This window comes from Puma concolor, chromosome E3 (genome assembly GCF_028749965.1).
Source record: "Puma concolor isolate L17-30 chromosome E3, mPumCon1.1.hap2, whole genome shotgun sequence".
NCBI classification, from domain to species: Eukaryota; Metazoa; Chordata; class Mammalia; order Carnivora; family Felidae; genus Puma; species Puma concolor.
Window position 1 is genome coordinate 33,467,441 of NC_141682.1, and position 21,436 is coordinate 33,488,876.

General features: G+C 57.6%; 1 protein-coding gene across 10 annotated transcripts in view; it reads right to left on the minus strand.

Moving 5' to 3' along the window:
• Nucleotides 1–212: 212 nt before the first annotated feature.
• CLEC16A (C-type lectin domain containing 16A) overlaps nucleotides 213–21,436 on the minus strand; it is a 203,191-nt gene continuing 181,967 nt past the window's right edge. For 2 of the 10 annotated variants that reach the window (XM_086691247.1, XM_086691245.1), the window contains exons 22-23: nucleotides 13,636–13,797; nucleotides 213–3,880 (exon numbers count right to left, since the gene is read on the minus strand). In XM_086691247.1, the coding sequence (XP_086547373.1) occupies nucleotides 3,540–3,880; nucleotides 13,636–13,797 (503 nt within the window). In that variant the 3' untranslated portion in view covers nucleotides 213–3,539. Of the gene's footprint in view, nucleotides 3,881–6,809; nucleotides 7,309–13,635; nucleotides 13,798–21,436 lie in introns of those variants that run through there. The other 8 variants (XM_086691246.1, XM_086691244.1, XM_086691252.1 and 5 more) reach the window with 7 other exon arrangements.

Below are 21,436 nucleotides of genomic sequence, written 5' to 3' on the forward strand. Positions count from 1 at the left end.
CATTGGGCCCGGCTGGGCCCGGAGCACCGCCTGAATGCGGCCAGCTCCCTCTCGGGAACCGGGGAATACCTGGCCAGGGTGGGGGCGGGGAGGGGGCCCAGCTGCCACACCCCACCACGCAGCCGCAACGGGCCAAGGGGGTCAGGCCGCAGAGAACCTTCCCCCTTTGCGGGGTCACGGCCTCGCCACCGCAGCACCACGGAGCAGCCACGTTCTTGGTAACTTTTTCTGTTTTATTGCCAAGTTCAAATTTACCAGGAAGTTCCAGTTTTCATTTCCACCCTCGTGTTGGGAGCCCACAAAGCATGAGTCACGCTGGCGACAGCAGGTTCTTCCCTGGAACGGTCCCTTGGCCCAGAAGCGGGAGGTTTCTCAACCCCTGCTCCGCCTTGGGCCGAGAATTATTTACATATTTTCACCTCAGAGGAACATAAGGAACCCTGATAGTTTATGCCCAATGTCAACATGACTACATTAAATATTTCTTATTTATTGCATCTAGAAAAGATGAGAATCCGTTCACCCCGTGCCTTTATTTCTAACAGTGCGTTGTGAGACTTTAGGGAAATCTAGTGTATGTCTTTAACGAGGGCTGTCCCTTCACTCCCGCCTGGGGGGGGGGCCTTGCTAATTCAGGTGTTTGGGTGGAGGGCTGCCCTCTGCAGAGAGTGGGGCGGGGTGGGGGGGGCAGACAGGCCAGAGGGAGAAGGGAGCAAAGGCCTGCAGTGAGGCAGGCCGCGTCCCGGCCCCTCATCTGCCCCGCATTCCTGTTGTGGCTTTGGGGCTGGTCCTGGGGAGCCCCTGGCCTCACCCCATCCGACCCTCAGGGAGAGGTGCCCTGGCTCGCTCGGGCCCTTAAGCTGGAAGGACGTATGCTTCTCTCCACAGCAACTTTCACAGCTGAGGTTTGGGGGTTTAGGCGGAGAGCCCTGCCCCTGGCTTGGCAAACTCACTGGGCCCAATGGACTTGAGGCAGGTGGGCCTGGCCCCTCTCTCTGTAGGGACACGGAGATTGTAGGCTGGGTGGGCTTGCTGAGGAGTCCAGAAGGTTTGTGGTCCCCATTCCTGCTCTGCCAGGATTCCCCGCTCTGCCTCCCTTTGCCTGACCCTGGGGTCCAAGTGCCCTCTGCCTGGGCTGGCCTGCCTGGGAGCACCCCGCTCTTAGGCTTGCGGGGTGCTCCTGAAGACGCGGCCATGCCCAATGCCGCCACGATGGTCAAGACCCAGCCCTCTGATGGTCCTTCATCAGAGCCAACCTCCTCTGGACCCCGGACCTCCTCGCACAAAGCTGTATGCCGCCCCCTCACCAGCAAGGTGCCTGGGAGCCCCTGCTTAAAGGAAGTCCCCACCCCACACCTACAGGTGTCCCACCGAGGTCGCAGGACCCACACCGCAAGCCCGCCTTTGGGAGAGGCCTGCCCTTGGCGATCGACACGCTTGCTCAGCTGCTGCTGGAGGCTGGGCTGTGTTCCCGTCTCCCGGCCCCGGCAATGCTGCCGCAGGGCCCCCGAGACATGCCGCGCTCCCATCTCTCCTCCAGGGCTCGGTGGCCACAAAGCCACTTGGAGCCATGGGATTTCTGGTGGCAGGCTGGCGGTCCCAGGGCAGGGGGCGGGGGACCTGCATGGGCTTGTTCTTCCCAATAACGCCCCCCGGGCTGGGAAGTTATTCGCCTTCTACTACTGCCCCACAGCCCCTGCCAAACCAGGGAGCCAGCCTGCTCTTACGTCCCAGCAAAAAACCACAGAGAACACAGAACTGCTGACATGCCCTTTCTACTCCCCGACCCCTGCCATCCCTTCTGCCTTTCCTTCCTGGGTGGGGGGAGGGGGGGCCCTGCTGATGGGTCACGGCTTGTCCCTCCTCCTGGGGCCCCCGGAATTTCTGTCTGAATGGCCTCCTTTTCCGAGCTGGGTCTCTTCCCTGTTGAAGCGGGGTGGCCACACCCACCCAGAGGGCTTCTGATGATGGAGAGCCCCGTCCCCACGGGCACCGTGCCCCTCCTCTGCGGGACCACCATGTTCCTTTCAGGAGGAGGACACCTGGCTTCGGCAGGCCCTTCTACACCAGCAGGATGAGGGAAGCCAGGGAGACCCGCGGTCCTTGAATAGGTAGACTGTGAGGGCTCAGAGCGCCTCCTGAGGCCGCCCGACACCCGGGGCACAGAGGAGGAGAGTCTGGAGGGTCTCAGCGCTGACCGGAGAGACGTGAGGGTTGCATGGCTGCACCTGTCCAAGTAGGCGCTTTCTCAGATACGTCGGGGAACCGGCCTGCACGCGTCCAGCTCAAATGGAGAAGCCACTGGGTGGGGGTGGGGGGTGGGGTTCATCTTTAAAAATAAGCTTTTGTTTCTGCAGCGGCAGCCGGGAGGAAGGGCGGTGGACCGGAGTTCCCTGGACAGCTTCTAGAACTGGGGCGTGACCCCGCAGCGGGCGTCTCCCCACACTCCCGCCTGGGCGAACACACATGGTGGGGACACGGGCCACGCACAGGACAGCTTCCGTGGCCTTTCCTTTCCATCCCGGCCACACGGCCGGAGTCTGCACGGTCCCAAGCGGTTCCTTCTAGACAGAGAGAGACGGCAAGATCTGAAGGTGGAGCTGGGCAGCAGCCCTGACTGGTTTCGGTCCGGAGAGACGAAGGATGGGTCCTGAGTGGGGAGCTGGCCGCACCGGCCCCTTTCCCGGGCAGGCGTTTCAGGAAACGCAAGGCCCCGTGGCTACCACGCCTGAGAAACCTCTGGCCCTCTCAGCTCCATGTGTACCTGAGAATACGTGGGGGTCTCCTTTACTGTTGTTGAAAAAATAATCTAAACTTTCCAGGAAGGTCCTTGAATCATTCCACAGGCTTGCGGAGTTAGCGAGTCATAGAGAAATAAGAAAACGGAGAAAGCCAGACTGAGAACTTTAGAACAAAACGCTGGGAAGTTCAAGGGAAGACGAAAATGAAATCTTAACAGTAACATCACATGTCTAACATGACGCCAAACCTCAGGGTTGAGGATTTTTTTTTTTTTTGGACTTTTTTTTTTTTTAAATACACGCTTTTTAAATAAATGCTTTTCATCTGCTGCCGAAAGCGGAAATAAATATCCAAAGGAGATGCTTATCCAAGTTTGTTTCTCTACAAATTCCTACCCAAAGTGACTTGGTCCGCTTCTTCTGTGCACACTGGGCATGGTGGCCAAGGAGCTTCCAGACCGGAGCGGCTGGCTGATGACGAGAGGGTGCGGGGGTCCTGCCACCCCAGGGTCACCAGGTTCAGAGACCGGGAGGCCAACCTCCTCCCGTCCCCTGGGTTCACTGGGGTGTCTCCACCGGGTCCAGCCTGCTCTCCCAAGAGGCGCAAAGTGAAACAGGAATTCAAAATGAAGCAAAGGAGCACAGGAATGGGTGCAGAGATGGTTCCGGGGCCGCGGGGACCGGGGTGCTCCTGATGTGCCTCTGGGTCAGCAGTACTGGGTCCCTACCGGCGGGGCCACACACACACACACACACACACACACACACACACACACGGGGAGGCCACTAGGCGCCCGCTCAGTGCTCAGCGGGGCCTGCTGGCTCCTCGCCTGGCGTCGCTGTGCCCGCTGCGGGTGTCACAGGTGGCGGGGGGATGCCGGGGAGGGTGCGGAGGCTGTGGGAGTCGACAGGAGGGACAAGGGTCAGCGACTCCACGCTCAGTGTGTCGGCAGTGTCCTCACAGAGCAGGGAGATGGTGGGCTGCCGGGCGGGGATGAGGCTGGGGGACAGGTTGGCTGTCTCCACGTCTGTGCTCCTCGCCAGGCTCTTGCCGGGCCGGGCGTCTGCTTCTGTTTCGCTGACGATCACCAGCTGGCTGGGGAGTTTAGGCTGAGGCTGTTCCGTAGTGACGGGGTCGTCTGGGCGGGGGTGGGGGAGAGAGAACAGGGGTACTGAGTTCCGAGATACTCTGCTCACGCGGGCACCCTCTGTCCCGTCCTGAACAAAGGCCCGGGGAAAGCCGGGTGGGAGACGGTGGTGTGGGGGGAACGGCTTGTCTCCACTTCCTCCATCTGGGGACACAGGAGCTGGAAGCTCCAGTCTGACCTAGGCCTGGGGAGAAATCTGTCGGGGCCCAGGGTTCCTCTGACTTGTGAGGTGAGAGAAAAATTAGGGGCTCGTGCAGAATCGACGAGTCGATTATGGAGCCGGGAAACGGCCCAGGCAGGATCTCCGTCAGGGAGAGTCTTGGAGCCCCTGCCTGACGATGAATACATGTTCGGGGAGGAGATGGGCTTGGATGTGCTTATCACTTCAGGCCATTTCCGGAGCTTACACCTGGTGACGTTTACCCAAGAGGGGACTCGCTGCAGTGTTTAAAAAAAAAAAAAAAAAAAGGGAATTCTCTAGAACTTTTCAGCTTGCAAAACCAAACCAAAACCTCAGACTGCTCCTTCTCAGAGAGCTGAGTTAGCAGTCAGAAAGGGGCTGTTACTGCCCCGGGGGCCACTCCTACCCTAACTGTCTCTATAGGGGTCATGGAGAGAGACCAGGCAGGAGGAGGGCAGGGGAGGCTCCGCCCAGCAGTTATTTTTGGAGTGGCAATTTCTTTGTTTTTGGTGCTTTTCAAAATCATTGATTAGATTACAAACAAACGGTCGCTTTGCTTTCCAATGACGAGTGTGCCTGGACGGGAACGGTGGTGGCTGGGGCTGGGCTGGGGGCTCACAGCGGAAAACACCTTCCGGGCTTCCAGGAGTGTCGGCAAGAAAGCTGTGGGCATCTCGCTTGGAAAGCAAACATCGCATTTGTACAGATCTCGGGGTCCACAAGCCATCAGCAGAAGATGCTGATGGCAGGGTGCTGAGCCCTGAGGCCCTCTGGGCCCTGGGAAGGATGCTCGACACAGTTTGTTCAATGGGATTCCAGTTTTTTGGTTTTGTTTTTTTTTTAAGGCAAGCCAAAACAAAACAGAAGTGCAAACTGAACATACAGCAAAAGAATGGGAAAACCAAGAGCAAAATAAAACCGAAGGGTGTATAGAATGGGATGCAGGAGAGAAGGAGGCTCCCCATCGTGGAGAGAAAGCACAAGCAACAGACTGAGTGTCCCAAAGAATACGGAGAATTCGTTTCCCCAAGGCTCCTGGGCAAGACAAGCTCTCAAAGATCCCTGTTTATTCCTTCCTAAAGCCTTTGGTTTTCTTTCTTTTTATTGTTATTATTATTATTATTTTGATTTTTTTCTTTTAAGAGAAATAAGGCCCAGAGAAAACCACCGCATAGGGCTTTGGGTCTGTCCTTGCTCTGTGCTGGGTCACAGAGGTGGCTGTGAGCACCAGTGGAAAATGTGATTCAGGGTGCGAGCTGAGCCCAGAAATGCTGAGTCAACACTCCACGCGCATTCTGGTTTCTCCGAATCTCCGTGAATTTGCTCCATTTGGCCAGGACCCTTGTGGCATGGGCCGCCTGCCTGCGAGGCGCAGGCTCCCGGGTGCTGGTCAGAGCCTACGGTTCCCTTCCGGGAGCTCACCTGCTCTGGCAGGCTTCCACCACGCTTCCAGAAGCGGGGAGCAGGACTATGGGCCCATGTCCGGATCCACATGTGAGCTTAGCTGCTGACAAGGCAGTTAAGAGAGGACTAATTCTCCAAATGGCACTTTTGTGCCATCTGGAGACTGAGCTGTGGAGTATTTCCTTCACTCTTCTCCCAACTTCTATGTAAGAGTCTGCATTTGCATGCAGATATTCAAAAAGCTGGCAAATCTCTTTCCCTGATCCCTAGCGGGGTTTTTGGTGATGAGAATAATCAAGGACACGGGAAATTGCCACCAAATGTATTAAAAAACCAACCAACCAACTAACAATACAATAGCACACACACAAAATTGGTTTCTTCAAGAAAAGAACCAACAGTTTTATTAAGAGGGTCGGGTTTTTTCTCCCTTAAAAATAGCCTTTTTCAATTTTTTATGGGAAAAAATAACCTTTCGCCCATCGCCCACAACACTTTTTTTTTTTTTTTTAAACTAGGAACTGTTTTCTGAATGTGATCTACAAATATATCCATTCAAGGGGGATGAAAAATGAGAACTTTCTCACCAGGGAAAAATTACCCCTCGGGGACCTATTTTCTCGCCCAGTGCTGGGCTGTGAAGGTTACTGCTGAACTCTTGCTTTTGCTGGCCTGCCGGTTTTGAGCTCGAAGGCCACAACTGGGGGCCTGGCCCTGAAAATGAAAGATTCGGAGAACATTCTGGTTTCCTGGCCAGGAGCCGGGGAGAAGCGTGGAGGCCTGAGCAGAAGTCCTGGACGTCCAGGTTTCCGTGAGAGACGCTGGGCCTCCCACGGCTCTGCCCTTAGCTGACACCAAGGCAGCGGGTCCCCATGTCCCTGGCCAGCACCCTCAGAAGCTGATCCCCGGCTCCGGGGCAGGGGCTCAGCTGGCCCTTGTCAAGTGACAGTTTCCAGGAAATCTTTGGGGTTGTGTGCTCAGGCTGGGAGAGTTGTGGGGGAGGGGGTCGTGCAGCAGAGCATAGCAGGTCGAGGGCAGAGCTCAGAGAAAGCAGCTTTTAAATGCAAAAGAAGGCAAAAGGCCCCTGGCTGGCAAGCACCGCGGCCAAGCAGGAGGTGTGTGTAGGAAACCCTGAAAGAAACTTTGGGAAGGTGGGAGAGGGAGCAGCCGTGGACCCCAGGGAGCAAGCAGCAGCATCGGCAGCTACCTGGAGGACTGCGTGTAAGAAGCAGGGACAAGGGAGTCACCACCCATCAGTGCTCACGAAGGAGCTGCTTTGGCCTCTGGCTGAGGCTGGACTGAATCTACTGCTGAGCTTTGAGCAAAGCTGGGGGGGGAGGGGGGCCGGGGGGGGGGTCAGGGTTAGGGTTAGGGAGGTAAGAAAGGAAAAGAAAAAAGAAACTAATTGAATTCTTGGTCGCTTTTTGCAAATTCTACTGCTTGACCTTGGTGGCCAAATCCAGGGGGCCCTGTGATGACTGGGCTGGAGAACCCCCACCAGCTGGGCGGTCCCAGAGAAGGACAGTGTTTCCAGGCTGCCGGGGCTCTCGAGGGAGGGTCGGAGGGCGGGGGGGGGGTTTGGTCCTCAGCGGAGGCGAGGCCGGAAGGAGAAGGGAAGCCGGGGAAATGGCCGCTTGGAGGGGGGCTCACAGCCCTGGTCCCCGGAGGCCCGGCGAGGCCGCGGGCCGCGCAGGCTAACGGGCGAGACCTGCCTGAATTGCCTGCGAGAGCTGCCGTGAGCGCTGCCGTTCGAAGCACTAAACCCAGTGGCCGCCGTGACTGTCGGCCTCCGACAGGCTGAACACTCGCCGGCGTCCTTTCCTGCCACTCCTGACTAGAGGGAAACACAGCGACAGGTCACAGACAGCCTTTAACAATGGGACAGAGAAAGGGCGCACGGAGAGGGGCGCAGAGCAGCGGCGGACGCCAGGCGTGGACGAGCGCGCGAGAGGAGCGTGGCAGGGTCCCAGCGGGTGCCCACGACAGCTGGGGGTGGGGGGGGCACGGTGCCCGAACGGGCGAAGCCCCCAACTCCGCCCCACCAGGACGAGGTGCTGTCGGGACGGCCGGGGACCCGACCGTTTGCCCGCACGTGGGGCTCAGTCGAGGATAAAGACGGTGAAGGTTCAGTCCCGCTGGAAAGGAAAGGCTTGGGGTCATCAGTGACACGGGGCGTCGGGGAGGAAACCTCCAGGGACAGAAGAACAGAACTGCCTGTCAGCACCCCATGCGAACCAGCAGTTGGGAAGAAAGCCCTGCGTCCCCAGGACAGTGTGAAGAAGGGCGTGTGGTTGGGGGACGGGAGCCGAGCCGGCTAATGAAACAAGCAGATTTCTGGGCCCAACTTATGAGGCCAGTGGTCCCTGCCGTCACCACACTAAAGCCAGCGGTGCAGCTCCTCACGCTCTGGGGAAGAGCCCTGGACGGGCGAGGCGCTCCCGGACCCTCCCCGGCCGCGGGGCTCCACTCTCCAGAAGACACGCAGCTGGTCTGAACCTTTGGAAACCTGAGACGGAGCCTCAGCAGGAGGGCCTGAGACCAAGGTGCCGAGAGAGGCCGGGGGCGGGTTGCAATCGGCTGCAACAAAAATGTTAGGAGCATCTCCTCGGGAAGGAAGGAGCCATATCTGTGACTCGCACTTGGGATTAGAGCAGAGCTGAAAATTAATGCCGCTATGTGATTATACCTAATGCCACTGCGCTATGGGCTTAACAACGGTTAACATGGTTAACACTTTCTGGTATGTACATTCACCGTAGTAAGAAGAAACATCGTGGAGAAGATTGGGGAGAAAAGATCACACGCGTGGCTCAGGCGATCTGTCCTTAAAGTCCTGCCTGACTGGTAACCGGGCTTGGTGACACACAGGTCTTGGGCTGTGTGGCCCCCACTGGGCCCAGATGGGACCTGGTGAAGGCCATGTGTTCAGACAGCCCAGGGAGCAGGGGAGGATCAGGAGGCCAGGGCCCCGCCCCTGCCAGGTGGCGACAATCGGTCTCCAGGGGCCCACCCCTTCCTTCTTCCTATAAAACCCCAGAGAAAAGTCAAAGTGCGCCATAACTCCAGGGGCCTGGCCGACGGACGACGGAAAGAGCAGGCTGGCCTTTACCCTGACTTCGTTTTGTAAGAGACGGTCTTTCCTCCTCAAAGCCGCTCACCCAGGACGTGTGTGAAACACAACCGAGCTGGCCACAGAGCTCTTGTCGGAGGAGTGTTCTTACCAGAGCCCCACACAGAGCGGAGGTGTGCCAGCGTGTGTGTGAGCGACTGTGCACGGGAGTGTGTGAGTGTGCATTCACCTGTGTGTGTGCGTGCGTGCGAGGGACCGCTGTAACCCGGGAGGTATTTCTGAAGTATTCCTACTCGCCCTTCATCTGGTTCCAAATGGGGTCTATGTCCTCTTTCTTGCTGTATGTTCTCTGCAATTTCAGCTTCTCAAATGAAGTGTTTAAGAAAAGAACCCCTGCTAATTCCATCCCTGTAATTTTCTCACTGGGGAACAAGCTGAGGCCTATCAAGCCGGCTGCACTGGACGAGCGGGTGATGAGACGCCAGGTTCTGGATGCTTCCGCGGCCCAGGGCACCACCTCTCCTCAGGAAGGCTCAGGGGTCTGCCTGCACGTCAACTCACACATCAGGCGTTAGAACTGGAAAATAATTCTCTGGGCACGGCCTTAACAGGGAAAAGACAACGAAAACTAAATACCCTTGTTGCCATTTCCTTCTGGTTGGTTTCTCTGGTTACTGGGAAACACACTTGTGACCTTTTCTTCCACTGGGGGTGTCTCTTGGCCCTGATGAGAGCCCCAGCCCCTTTGAAAAAGCCACTCACAAGCATCCACACTCTATTTCTGGCATGTGAGGGAGACTCAGAAGCAGGTGCTCCCAGCACAGAGGGCAAACCGGGGTCCAGCCGGGTCCCTTCTCCCTGCGGCGAGGGGCCCTCGGCCAGCACTGGGCCACAGGCCTCAGCCCTCACAGGCACATGGGCTGTCCCTCAAAAAGAGACTATATCTGGAAAAACAGAATTTATAGTTAGACCCCAGGGAGAGAAGAAAAGCAATCTTCTTGTCTCGTGCCAGATGCTGGGCTTAGCCTGGGTGGGCCTGTGTGAGTCCCAAAGGCCACCTCCTCACAGACCCCGTCCCATGAACCCCTCAGCCTCCGGCTTCCTTTTCCAATGCCCGGTCATCTGACAGAACCTGGCCTGCCCCGCACATCCTACCCTCTATCCCCAGGGCCTGCGCACAGCAGGGACTCCACAAAAGCCTGCCCGGTAAGAAAACGTTAATCGTTAATTGGGGGATGGGGTCTCTAGGCTGGCACAGAGAAGTCCCAAGACAGACTGGGCCTGAGGGCCACTCCTGGGGGCACCCTAGTGAGATCAGCTCTGACATCCACAGAAGCTGAGTCAGTCAGACTCAAGACCCCCTGGGAAGCTGAGAGAATCTGTGTTTGGGACAAACAAGGACCTCTTGCAAACCCAGGCAAGAAAATTTCAGGTCCCCCGGGCCGGACAGAGAGTGGAGGTAGAAAACAACCCAGTATCAAAAGGGTTCCACGCCCTCATTTGGGGATGAACCCATGTGGGCTGGCAGAGGAGATGTGGCCATCTGCAGTCCACTGCTGATTCGGGGGGACTGCCAGGCTTCCCCCCCGACAGGGGCCACCCAGCCCAGCCTTGCTGACTGAGGCTGCACAGTTGCCAGGGTCCTGTGGGCCGTGGCTTTCCCTTTGGGTTCTAGAGCAACCACGCACACTGGAAGGAGACAGGCATATACTTCACGGGCCGCCCCCAACCGACATCCGAACCCAGGTCTCTGGAGCGCCACACGGAGGCACCGGAGACAGATTCAGGAGCTGCGTGGATATTCTGCTGGGCTCTCTCGGAAGGCGGGACATGGGTTCTGGAGTCGCCCAGGCTGGAGCTCACGTGTGGGATCCTCCACTTGCGGGCTGCACCGTGGGGCCGAGCCCTGGGATCTTTCTGAGCCCCCGGGGTTTTCAGCTGCACAGTGTGAGGGGCAGGGTGGCAGGTCTCAATGAGGGGGCATCTGTCAAGTGTTTACGAGCACAGTGCTTGGCCCGTGGGGGGTCAGGGGGCTCGCTGGGGAGGTACAGCCACCGGGCCTATGGGCAGGTCCACACCGCGTACCAAGTACACACTGAAAAGGCCATGTAGGAAGTTCCCAAGCCACAGCGACTGCTAAGACAGTGGGAAGGTCACCCCTGGCTTTCAGGGACATTCTTGGATCATTCTGGGTTTCAAAACCACAGAGACATGGAAAACTGGGCCTGTCTTGTCCCCTGATGGATGGCGTCTCTCGTATGCTTCCCCAACCGAACACCTGACTGTACGCAGTGTGGCTTCCAGAGCAGAGGCCACTGGAGTTAATTCCGGCTGTGAAGGGCCTAGCAGCTGCACCGGGAACTTCCTGGACTCACAGGCTCTGGAAATACAGGGGGAGGAATGCTTCTGATTCCACACTGTGTCCTCAAAAACCACTTGGAGGACAAGTGGCCCCTTGACTGGGCTGCAGCTGTTGTCTGCTGTCAGGGCCGGGTGGGCTGTCGGGGGAGGCCCTGGCCCATCCTGGTGCCCGGCCAGCCCTCCAGGGACGCTGCCTGGGGCCGACTGTGGCCGGGCCCCGTGGGCGGGGAGTCTGGTGCAGAGGCAGCACAGGGCCGGCCTCTGCCGGTCAGGAGCCCGAACGCTGAGGCCCCGCTCCGGGCCGACATCAAACCAGGAAACTGGCCGAAAAGCACCCGTCCCGACCAAACCTGCCTCCCTTCCACCCTCCGCTTCCTGTTCTGCACGGCCTGGTAAGATGCCAGGCAGACCCTGGAACCATCTGCGTAGGCCTACCCTTATGAGGAACACGGAACCCTTATGTGCTGCTCTCTGCCTGGACCCAGGAGGCTGAAGCCTGGCCGGGAAGTCTGTCATGGAGAAACTAACCGACTCCTGGAGCTGGGGCCCTGTGGCGGGGAGGAGCTCGCGGGTTCTGATGCTGTTTCTAGGCATCGAGAGCTGGGTCCTCAGTTAAGAGCGAAGTACAAGACGCCTGACAGGCGGGCCCTTCGTCGGGGGGTGAGTTATTTCAGCGTCTGCAGACATATAGGCAGGCTGGGCCGCAGGCTTTTATTGTCAGGCAAGCATAAAAAATGGGGACTCGTGCACTTGCCTCGGCAGGCCTGCGGGGACGCCCCGAACGGGGGCAGACACCCAGGAGAGCCTGACCGTCACGTATCGACTGGAACTGCCTCGCTACCCGACAGCCAGGCTGACAGCCGCTGCGTTTGTCAGATGAGAAGACCTGTCATTGGCACCGTGCAGGGGGTGGTGGGGGTGGGGACGGAGGGGCTGAGGGAGGCCAAGAGAGAAGAAACTCGCATTCTGGGGACCCTGAACCTCCGGGGGAAGGCAGAGAGCAGAGCCCCAGGGGGCCACGCTCAGGTGAATGCCTAAACAGAGGCCCGACTTTGATGATTTGGGTCTTTGCCGGTTTTAGTTTTAGACTAAGAAGCACACGGCTCGTTTGTTTAGCTGTTGTCTGTGCTTCCCGAGAATGAAAGCAAGGGATACGTAGCTCCGCCAGGAAGAGACCTCATGTGTGTCTGGATGCACACAACACGGACACGGCAACGTGCACATGCAGGCAGCACGTGGGCGCACACACAAGCACACGAACACACAGCCCTGGTCCCCAGAGCCGGTTCGAGACCAGGCTTTGGAGGGAGGAGGAGGGCCGTTCTGGGCTTCTGGAGAAAGCTCCGTCTGGACGTCCCGCTACGGGCCTGGGAATGGCAGCCACGCATGCAGCCAAGCTCGGATCAGGCTCAGAAGGAGCTCAGACAAGGCGGCTGCCTCCCTAGAGCTGGGGCGGTGGCGGGGCGGGGCGGGGGGGAGGCGTGGAGCAGGTGCCGAGTGGAAGGGGGTCTAAGTGAGGTGGCTTGAGGGTGACCCCGCTGCCTGGGCCTCGTGAATGTCAATAGTAGATGGACGTAATGGATGCTCGAGGGAGGAGGGGGGCTGCAGGCAGGACGCTGAGATGCCCTGGGCCACAGGCGCGGAGATCGGGCTGGGTTAACCCTTTGCTGGGGGATGGAGAGGCTGAAGATTCCGGAGAAGAGTGGGCACCGAAGGAGATCTTGGGCTCTGGTGCTGAGGGGACGACATCCAGGGGCCCTTAATTTCCTGGTACCACAGGGGCAGGTGGCTTTTATCAAGCCCCATCCATCCACAACCTAACTAGAGTTTGGTCAGGCGCCCCTGAAACGTGATAGGTGAGGAATGTGGACGGGACCCTGAAGGAACAGCGAAGCATGAGGAGGGTCCCCAAATGAGGGTACAGACCAGAGTCACTGGGGGCTGCCCAAATCAGAGACGCCCGGGGCCCTCCAGACCCACAGAGTTGTGCTGCTGGGGTGGGAAGCCTCACGCACCATCAAGGCCACCACCAGCAACCGCCCCCCCCGCCCTCCGTGCCCTGCTCCTCTGGCTGCGTGGTGGGGCCACGATGTTCAGGAAAAAAGCCTGGTGCCCTCCTCCTGGGATCTCACACAGCACGGTGAGGCGCTCGCGTGACCCACTCACACGTCTCACCGCAGACGCCCCGTTCGCGGGGTCTGCCCGTGCTATGTCTGCACCTGTACGAGGTCCAGGAAGGCGAGATGTGCCTCCAGCACATGCTGACGGACTCTCGAGAGGTGGGCCCTGAGCACAGACGACTGGACTGCACCATTTACAGAGGAGACTGGTACGGTATGAAGGCAAGAAAAAATTAGCAGGGGCGCAATTCTTCCGCCAGTTGGAAACGATCTCGTTGGGGAGACCCCTCCTCGTGGGGGTGACAACGGGGCGCATTCAGACTTGGCCACTCGCCATCTGTCCCCTCCAGCTGTGCGGTCAGGTGAGGGGGGTCAGTGGGGGGTGGGGTGGGGGGCGCCAGCCTGCACAAGGAGTGACTCCTTCCCTGCCGGGAGCTAAACCAGTCGGCCTGTGGGCCACGCCCCATCAGAATGAACCCAGGACCCGGAGCGGCAGTGTCCCCAGACATGGAGGCGAGGAGGAGCTGGGGGTCAGCAGTCTTGACACTGAGGGATCACAGAGTTCCCCGAGGCACCGCCCCTCCCCCGCCCCACGTCACGCGGGCAATACCTGCCGGGCTCTGGATGGCGGAAGGGGTGGACGACAAGCTGGCGCCTCCAGAGCCACAGTGGCTGGTGCTCCCGCTGCCGCTGGGGCTCCCGCTGGCAGACGGCGGTGGCGAGGACAGGGACGGCGAGCTGTGCTGGTTTATGCACTGGGCCACGGCAAAGCCTGCAAGACAGGCGGGGAGGTGACCAAGCAGGAAGAAACACGCTGGCCCGGCAGGAGGGGCGCCGTGCTCCCCAACTACGTGTGAGACCCCCTGGGGCAAGCCCGCACCTCAAAGGTGGGGCCGGGAGCCTTAAGGCAAAAGCAACCCAACCCGGCGCCCTGAAAGTCTGGGTCCGCTCCCCAGAGTGAGCTGACCTCTCTGGTCACACCTGGACACGCTTCAGAGCTGTTTCAAGGAGGAGGGTGCAGCCGGCCGTAGAGCTGAGGGCCGCGAGCCATAAATCTGAGTGCTTGACGCTGGCTCAGCAACGGGCTGGCTGTGCCCTTGAAGGGGACGCGCAGCCTTGGGGCTTCAGAGGCATCGTGGTGAAGCCCACGTAGGGATGTGAGACACCCTCACGGCAAAGTCTTGGGGCCCTTGCGAACGCCCCTGAGTTCTGTCCAAGGCAGGCCACTGGGCGGGAGGGGGAGGAGCCCCCCGGACTCTCCCTGTCCCAGATTTTGCCCCGCTCTGGAGGCTCTGGTGAAAGGCGCCCGTACGTGGGGCTCCACCCTGCCCTTGGAGCGGCTCTGGGTTGAGAGATGGGGACCGCATGTTTGTGAGGCCCGCGAGCGCCACACTTCGGAGACACTCAGAGCTCTACTCACCTCGCGGACGCGGAAGCACACGCGGCCAGCACCACCCCCCGACTGTGGGCTGGGGGTATCACGACCAGGTTCTCGTCACCGCACTGCAGTGGGGGTATAGCGGGGCACGGGGCACGCGGGGAGAGCAGAGTGTTCTTTATGGAGAGAGGAGCCCCTTTTCCAGGGATGTGTGCTTTCTGTCTGCAGACCGTGGCTTCTGCCATTTTCACAGCCTGCTTTTCTCAAGGCCCGTAGCTTCTGATTTTACTCACTAAACGCACGAAGTTCCCATGGAACAAAGGCCTTGCTGATGAGCCCAGGGGACTACGTGGACCATGGTGGCTCCTGCTTCAGCCCCCACGAGCTGGGCAGAACCCTGGTCAAGCTGCTTCTGCCCCGTAATTCAGAAGCGGCACCAAATCGGAATGGGAATTGGGGGGCAAGTCCTCCTAGGTGAGAGGGGGGACCCCAACCTCCTGGCCAACCACGTCAAAGCTCTCCACTCCGTAAGCATGCCTGCCCCAGCCAGCCCCAAATCTCATTCGCGCCACCTGCACTGGCTGAACTTCATAGTGCCTGGCTCCTGCTGACACTTCTTCCAGAAGGTTCTCTAGGCCCTGACCTCACCTTTCTCAGAACTCAAGAAGGCGGCAGGGGGGTCAAGCAGCAGTCAGCAAACTACAGCTCACTGTTTTGTAAATAAAGTTCACCTGGAGCACAGCCACGGTTCCCTGCTTGCATACTTAGTCTGTGGTGGCTTTCGAGCTACACTGGCCACACGGAGTAGGGGCCACATGACCTGCAAAGCCTGAAATATTTTACTCTCTGGCCCTTGACCGAAGCAGCACACGGAGCCTGGACTCTGGTGCCAGGAAAGCTTGGGTTCTACCCCCGATCCGATCTGCTCACTTACCAGCCCGCGGGGCGAGTAACTGTACTGTCCTGAGCCCCTTCCCTTCACCCACCGGTGGGCAAACATGGGCCTGGCTGGGGTGGGGTGGGGGTGGGGGGTGGGAACCTGCTGCTTCGTCCCCGCTTAGGACTAGGGGGACCCGGTACCCGGCCCCTGCGGAGGAGCTATTTGGTATTAATGTTTGTGTGAAGTTATTTTTGCCTGAGGATTGGCTCCTTAAAAACTGGGTCTTTATTGTCTTATTTTGATGTGACTTTTCAGTGATTTTTATTTGAGTACAGTTGACACCCAATGTTCCATTAGTTTCAGGTGTACAACGTAGCAACGAGTCAAGGTTCTACATTATGCTGTGCTCAGCACAAGTGAGGCTACCTTCTGCCCTGTTATATGGTCACTATTATAACACTCTTTATTCTTTACGCTCTGCTTTTTGCTCCCGTGACTTAACTCGTTCCCTAACTGGAGGCCCGTACCTCCCGCTCCCCCGCACCCACTCTACTCAACCCCTACTCCCCTCCCCTCGGGCGGGCAAGGTCTGTATTTCTACCCCGAGCCAGGCCCTCCGGGTTGTGCGATGTAAGGGCAGGTGGATGTGAGGCCTTGTGGGAGCGGGGTGGGTATTCGCCAGCTTCTCTTTCGTGGCGGGCACGAGGGCACGACTCCCCACCCCCGGCCTACTGCGCAGGTTTGCTTGCAGGGAGCGAGCGCAGGCCGGACGCGCTGGAGTTCCCGGCGAGATGCCGTTACGCGATACACTGTGTCTGTGGCGGAGGGGGAGGCTCCGATGAACTCCGGCAGACGTCGAGGCGAATCCAGACGCCAGGCAGGAAGATTCCCAGGGGGCAATCAGCCGCAGCCCCACAGCACGGGCTTTATAGCCGCTTACTTCTTAATCACTTCAAGCGGTAAACCCCCAAGTTTACAAGCTGTTAACTTGACTCGAAAATGAATCACGCCTTAACAAATCAAAACGTCAAGATGGCTTTTCCCGAGCTGCGCATTTATCGGCGCGACGAACACCGGGGCCGCCAAGAGTGGTAACAGGGTCGGGACTCAGCCTTTTACGCTTCCGACGACGCCCTGGCCGGAATGAACTGACAGCGTGGCCGTCACTAAGGTGGTCACCTACCTCTTCTCTGAAGACAATGTCTTCTCTCTCGTGCTCTTTAAAGCCCTGGCTTATGCCCTGGGGCATGTGGGGCAGCAGACAAGGTGCTGAAATTCAGCCAGGAGACTAAAGTTCCTTCATGTGGGGAAGGGGTCAGGGTCAGGCCAGAGATCGACCGTAAATACTGCGGACCTTTCGTACATGCCGAGAATTAAACAGAAAAAAAAAAAAATCACCAACTTCTGATCCCACCTGTCGGCAGGGTCTAGCTGAGCGGAGGCGACTGAATACATCCCTCCCTTGCTTGCTGCTGTGCAAACGGCCCTCCCTCTTCTGCCCTGCTGTGTACTCCTCTCTCCCCGCCCCCTGGCACTGGGGACCCAGAGAGGCTCAGGGACGTTTTTTCTTTTTGCCAGGTGCCCAGATTCTCCCTGTCATTTGAAGGGGCTCCTTCCCAGATGGAAGTGGCAGCCACTTTGAGAGCCAGTTTGACCGGTCAGAGGGTCAGGAAGGCCCTGGAAAGAACTCTGGGGCCCTGCTGCTGCTTCTTGCTCCATCTCTGCAAGGCGGTTCTTGGTGAATCAACGTCGGCGGAGGTGCCCAGGGGCTTTCTGGGCACGAGTCAAACGCACATGGATGCCAAGTACTTGCAGACGCAGACGTGCCAGACCTGGGACAAGGGCACAGGCAGAGAGGCCTCTCTGAGATCGCCTCCAGCAGATAAAATTCCTGGCTCTCCCTGAGGATGTCTCAAGAACAGCCTGCGAAACGCGTATCAAAGGCCATATGATTTTCACGCCATCTGATGGATTCCACGTCGAGAACTTTAGGCTGTGGAAAGCACGTGGGTGGAGCCACAGAGGGAACGATACGGATGTTGGAAGCACTGATGTGTGTACGAAATGCCCAACAACAGGGAAAGGTCAAATGAACTCGAATACGTCTAGGCGATGAAACCCTCTGCTGCAGTAAAAAATGCTGATTTGAGGGGCACCCGGGGGGGCTCAGTCAGATAAGCGTCTGACTTCGGCTCAGGTCACGATCTCGCTGTTTGTGGGTTGGAGCCCCGCATCGGGCTCTGTGCTGACAGCTCGGAGCCTGGAGCCTGTCTCCCTCTCTCTCTGCCCCTACCCCACTCATGCTCTGTCTGTCTCTCTCTCTCTCTCTCTCTCTCTCCAAATAAATAAATAAACATTAAAAACAATTTTCTAAAAAACGCTGGTTGGAGAGAAGATGAAGGCTGGAGGAAAACGCTGGACACAGTAAACGAGCAAAGATTAGAAAAAGCATGTCCCACATGTTTCTGTTATTGTAAAAAAAAAAAAAAAAAATCAGGCTCTGTCTCCCTCCTTGCAGAGACTGCAGGGATCAAAGCTAAAGTCATGGGTTTTATTACGAGAGTTCTCGTTTTCATTTTTGTGTTTGTCTGATTTTTTTTTTTTTCAAGATTCTGACTATGATTATTATTTTATACCAGAAAAAGAAGGGAGGGTGAAGGTGGGGACAGGACCTGGGCAGGCTCAAGCTCCCGGGGCCCTAACGCACCCCTGGGATCTGTCCTGGCCTCCAAAGCTCTCTCCCCCCGACTAACTGCCTCCGCGAAGCCGGGGCGAGGCGCGGTGCTCCCAGAGCAGGCAGCGTTCTAATGGCGAGACGCGTCCCCTGCTTTCCAGGAGCGCGGGTGTCACAGGGGCAGGCCCGGGTCTTCCTCCTGCCCTCTGGCCCCCTTCTGCCAGTTATTCTGGGAAAACGAACTCATGAGTAACTCTCTGGCTTTGTCAAGCACACAAATACCACAAAAAGGTCAGCCTTCTATTTTAGGCCCACTGACAGAAGGAGCACTGGGCTGGGAGTCAGAACTGCAAGTCTGGTCCAAGCTCTGCCCAAATGGCTTCGCGACCTCTCCTCTGCGGGTCTCCACATCTTTATGTGAAAAACAAGACAGTAAGTGAGAACCTCTTGGCTTAAATGGTCAATACTTGTTACCTACAAACACACATATGATTTGAGCACTGTGACCTTTTTGGGATTAGGCAAAGGAGAAGACGCTGAAAACTATACGTTGAATACACTTTGTACACACCCCGCTCTCTAGAAAGGGCAGCCACTAAAGCTTTCCCTGGGGAGAAGCAGGTTGCTAAGTGAGTCAGGGTCCAGAGATGGCCGACAGCAGCCCAGGGGCTCACAGATGTGTCTTGATTCTCTCACACCACGCTTACGGTCTTCTTGTTTTCCACTGGGAGATTTTTCCATACAAATCTGGACTTCTGGCTTTTTCAAAGACAGAAAGATCCGGGGACGCCTGGGGGGCTCGGCGGGGCGTCCGACTTTGGTTCAGGTCATGATCTCATGGTTTGTGGGTTCGAGCCCCACATCGGGCTCTGTGCTGTGGGTGCAGGGCCCGCTTTGGATCCTCTGTCTCCCTCTCTCTCTCTCCCCCTCAAAAAAAACTTAATAAATAAATAAAAATTAAAACAAATAGGAAGATCTGGCAGTATGGGGCCCCAGTCCCACGTGGCAGCAACGGGAGTGGGGAGCAGACTCTCCCCCCCCGCCCCCCCTCCCCCCCCCTCCCCCCCCCCCCCCCCCCGCAACCTGACTTGCTTTGTGCTCCCAGGTGTTCTGGTTGTTACGCTCTACTGATGCCCAGATTCTTGGTCAAAGAACTTCCCCGGGACTCAGGGAAGTTCCAGACCCCACAGACCTTTTGGGTCAGCTCCTTCCCCAAACCCTCCCCGCTATGGGATCACTGGCAGGGCATTTGACACGGTGCTGCCTGCCTCCAGCAGCCCGCGTGGGTCCTCAGACCGAGCGACAAGGACCACTCACTCTCTGCCTCAGCTAGGATCTTCCCTTGGTTTAGAAGTCACCTGTGCCTCTTTTCTGTCTTCATAAATCCTTTCCCCATTCTTTAAAGGTCAGGGACAGCCCGGGCAAGGGTTTCTGCCGCAAGCACGGTTAACTATTCTCTCGTCTGGCTCCCGCAGCCTGCCTCATCTGTTCTACAGGAGCGGCCCTCCCGAGTAGGGCCTAAGACCCTTCCTTGCATAGATGCCTAGGTGGTTTGTACAACGTTCCTCACTTAACGGGTAACACCTGGGATCCTCTGGGGTCCAGAGGGATTTGGACAGTATTTCTGAGACTATGAGTTGTCTCCAAACACCCAATTTCCCCTTCTCAGAAATACTGTCCAACTCCCTCAGGACAATGAGATAGAAATGAAAGTGGCACGTCGGATTTTCAGGAAGCCTCCTCCACTGTGCTTCCTGAAACATGGATGTGATAGCTGGAACTCCAGCAGCTGTCTTGGACCACGAGGATGAATCACATATTAGAGATGACAGCACAGAGCCGGTAGAGGTTTGGGTCCCTCACGCTTTGTGCCGTACTGACGATCTCCACTTCCTCTACTTGAGAGGGAGATAAACATCTCGTCGGGGTCCTTCTTTACTGTGTAGTCGAACCTAATCTTAACTGACAGTTGCAAAAAAGCTTTGTTAGTGCAGGGATGTAAGCCGAGCTTTGCAGGGGCAGGGACTAGCTGGTCTCCAGAGCTGGTGGAGGGAAAGCCGGTCTGCGCTTTCTGGGGGATTCTGGGAACAGCGGAGTGAGCAGAGAGAAGGAAAGGGGGTAACTGAGATGGGAGAGGTGAACTTCCTCACAACCACCTCCACCAATCTTTGGGAAACGTTCCTTCAACTCTTTCCTTGTGAGGTACAAGTGGACTTTTTAGGTGGTAACCAGGGAAGGGACCGAGTTTCCATCTGGGTTCACACCAGGCCAGGCAGAGATCATGCCAGAGGGCCCAAATCTGAGAGACCAGAGGGTGGGAAGGCTTGCACGTATGCAGCCGGAGAACTGGGGGGTGGGAACCAAAGGTTGCCTAAATCTCTGAGGGGCAGGGAGGTCCCAGCTGACCTCTGTCATCTGCCAAGTGCTTGTGCAGTGTTGCAATGCAATTCCTCGGGGGACATCGCTTATGTGCCACCACTTCTGGGTAAAACCTAGACGATGAGAGAACTACGGCGGCAACCGGGGGATTCCACAGGGACCCCGCGGACAGCTGAAGGGGAAGGAAGCCGGCTGGCCCGCCTACAGCTCACCCAGGAGGGATTGGGCACTCTGCTAAATGGCACGCACCTCGCCCCACTGCCTCAACCCCTACAGATGTTCTTACGTACTACCTGCTTCCAGGAAGGATTTGAGGTGGCTTAGATATTACGTTATTTTTTTTTAAGTTGACTTACTTATTTTGAGAGAGAGAGAGAGAGAGAGAGAGAGAGAGAGAGAGGGGGGTGGGGTGGCGTGGGGCACAGAGAGGGAGAGACAGAATCCCAAGCAGGCTCTGTGTTGACCGCAGAGAGCCCGACGCAAGGCTCGAATGCACAAACCACGAGATCATGACCTGAGCTGAAGTCGGATGCTTAACCGACTGAGCCACCCAGGCACCTCGGTGGCTTAGATTTTAAAACCCAAACCCGAATGCCATAGATACTGAATGCTGAAAGCCACTGAAACACAAACTGAATGACGAGAGTACCACTGAAAGGCAGGTGGAAACTGAAAAAGTGCCCCAGAACAGCCGCCGGCTATGGGAAGCTGATGTCACCCGTTTGGCTCTGTGCTTCCTGGGAGCCAAGACCTCAAGGAAAAGCTTCCCCAGTGACCTCACTCTTGTGACACACAGGTTCGCATGCAAGGTTCCTGTCTCTACCCACTCCTGGAAGACGCCGCTGTCTGCCTGGAGATGGGGCCCCATTCTGGAAATGTAATGGCACCTCACGGCGCTTTTCAAACGTTTCTCCCTCACTGTACACGAGCTAAAAGCAGAACCGCCCGGCTGCAGGGTGCCTTGCCAGGGGTGGGCTTCTGCTGGCTCTTCCGGACACCGGTGCAGGTCCTACCTTTGAACCTCAGAGACACAGCAGGCGGGTCCCTCAGAGCCTGAAGGCTATGGGTCGCAAGCCCGGGCATGGCAGGGCCAGGCCAGT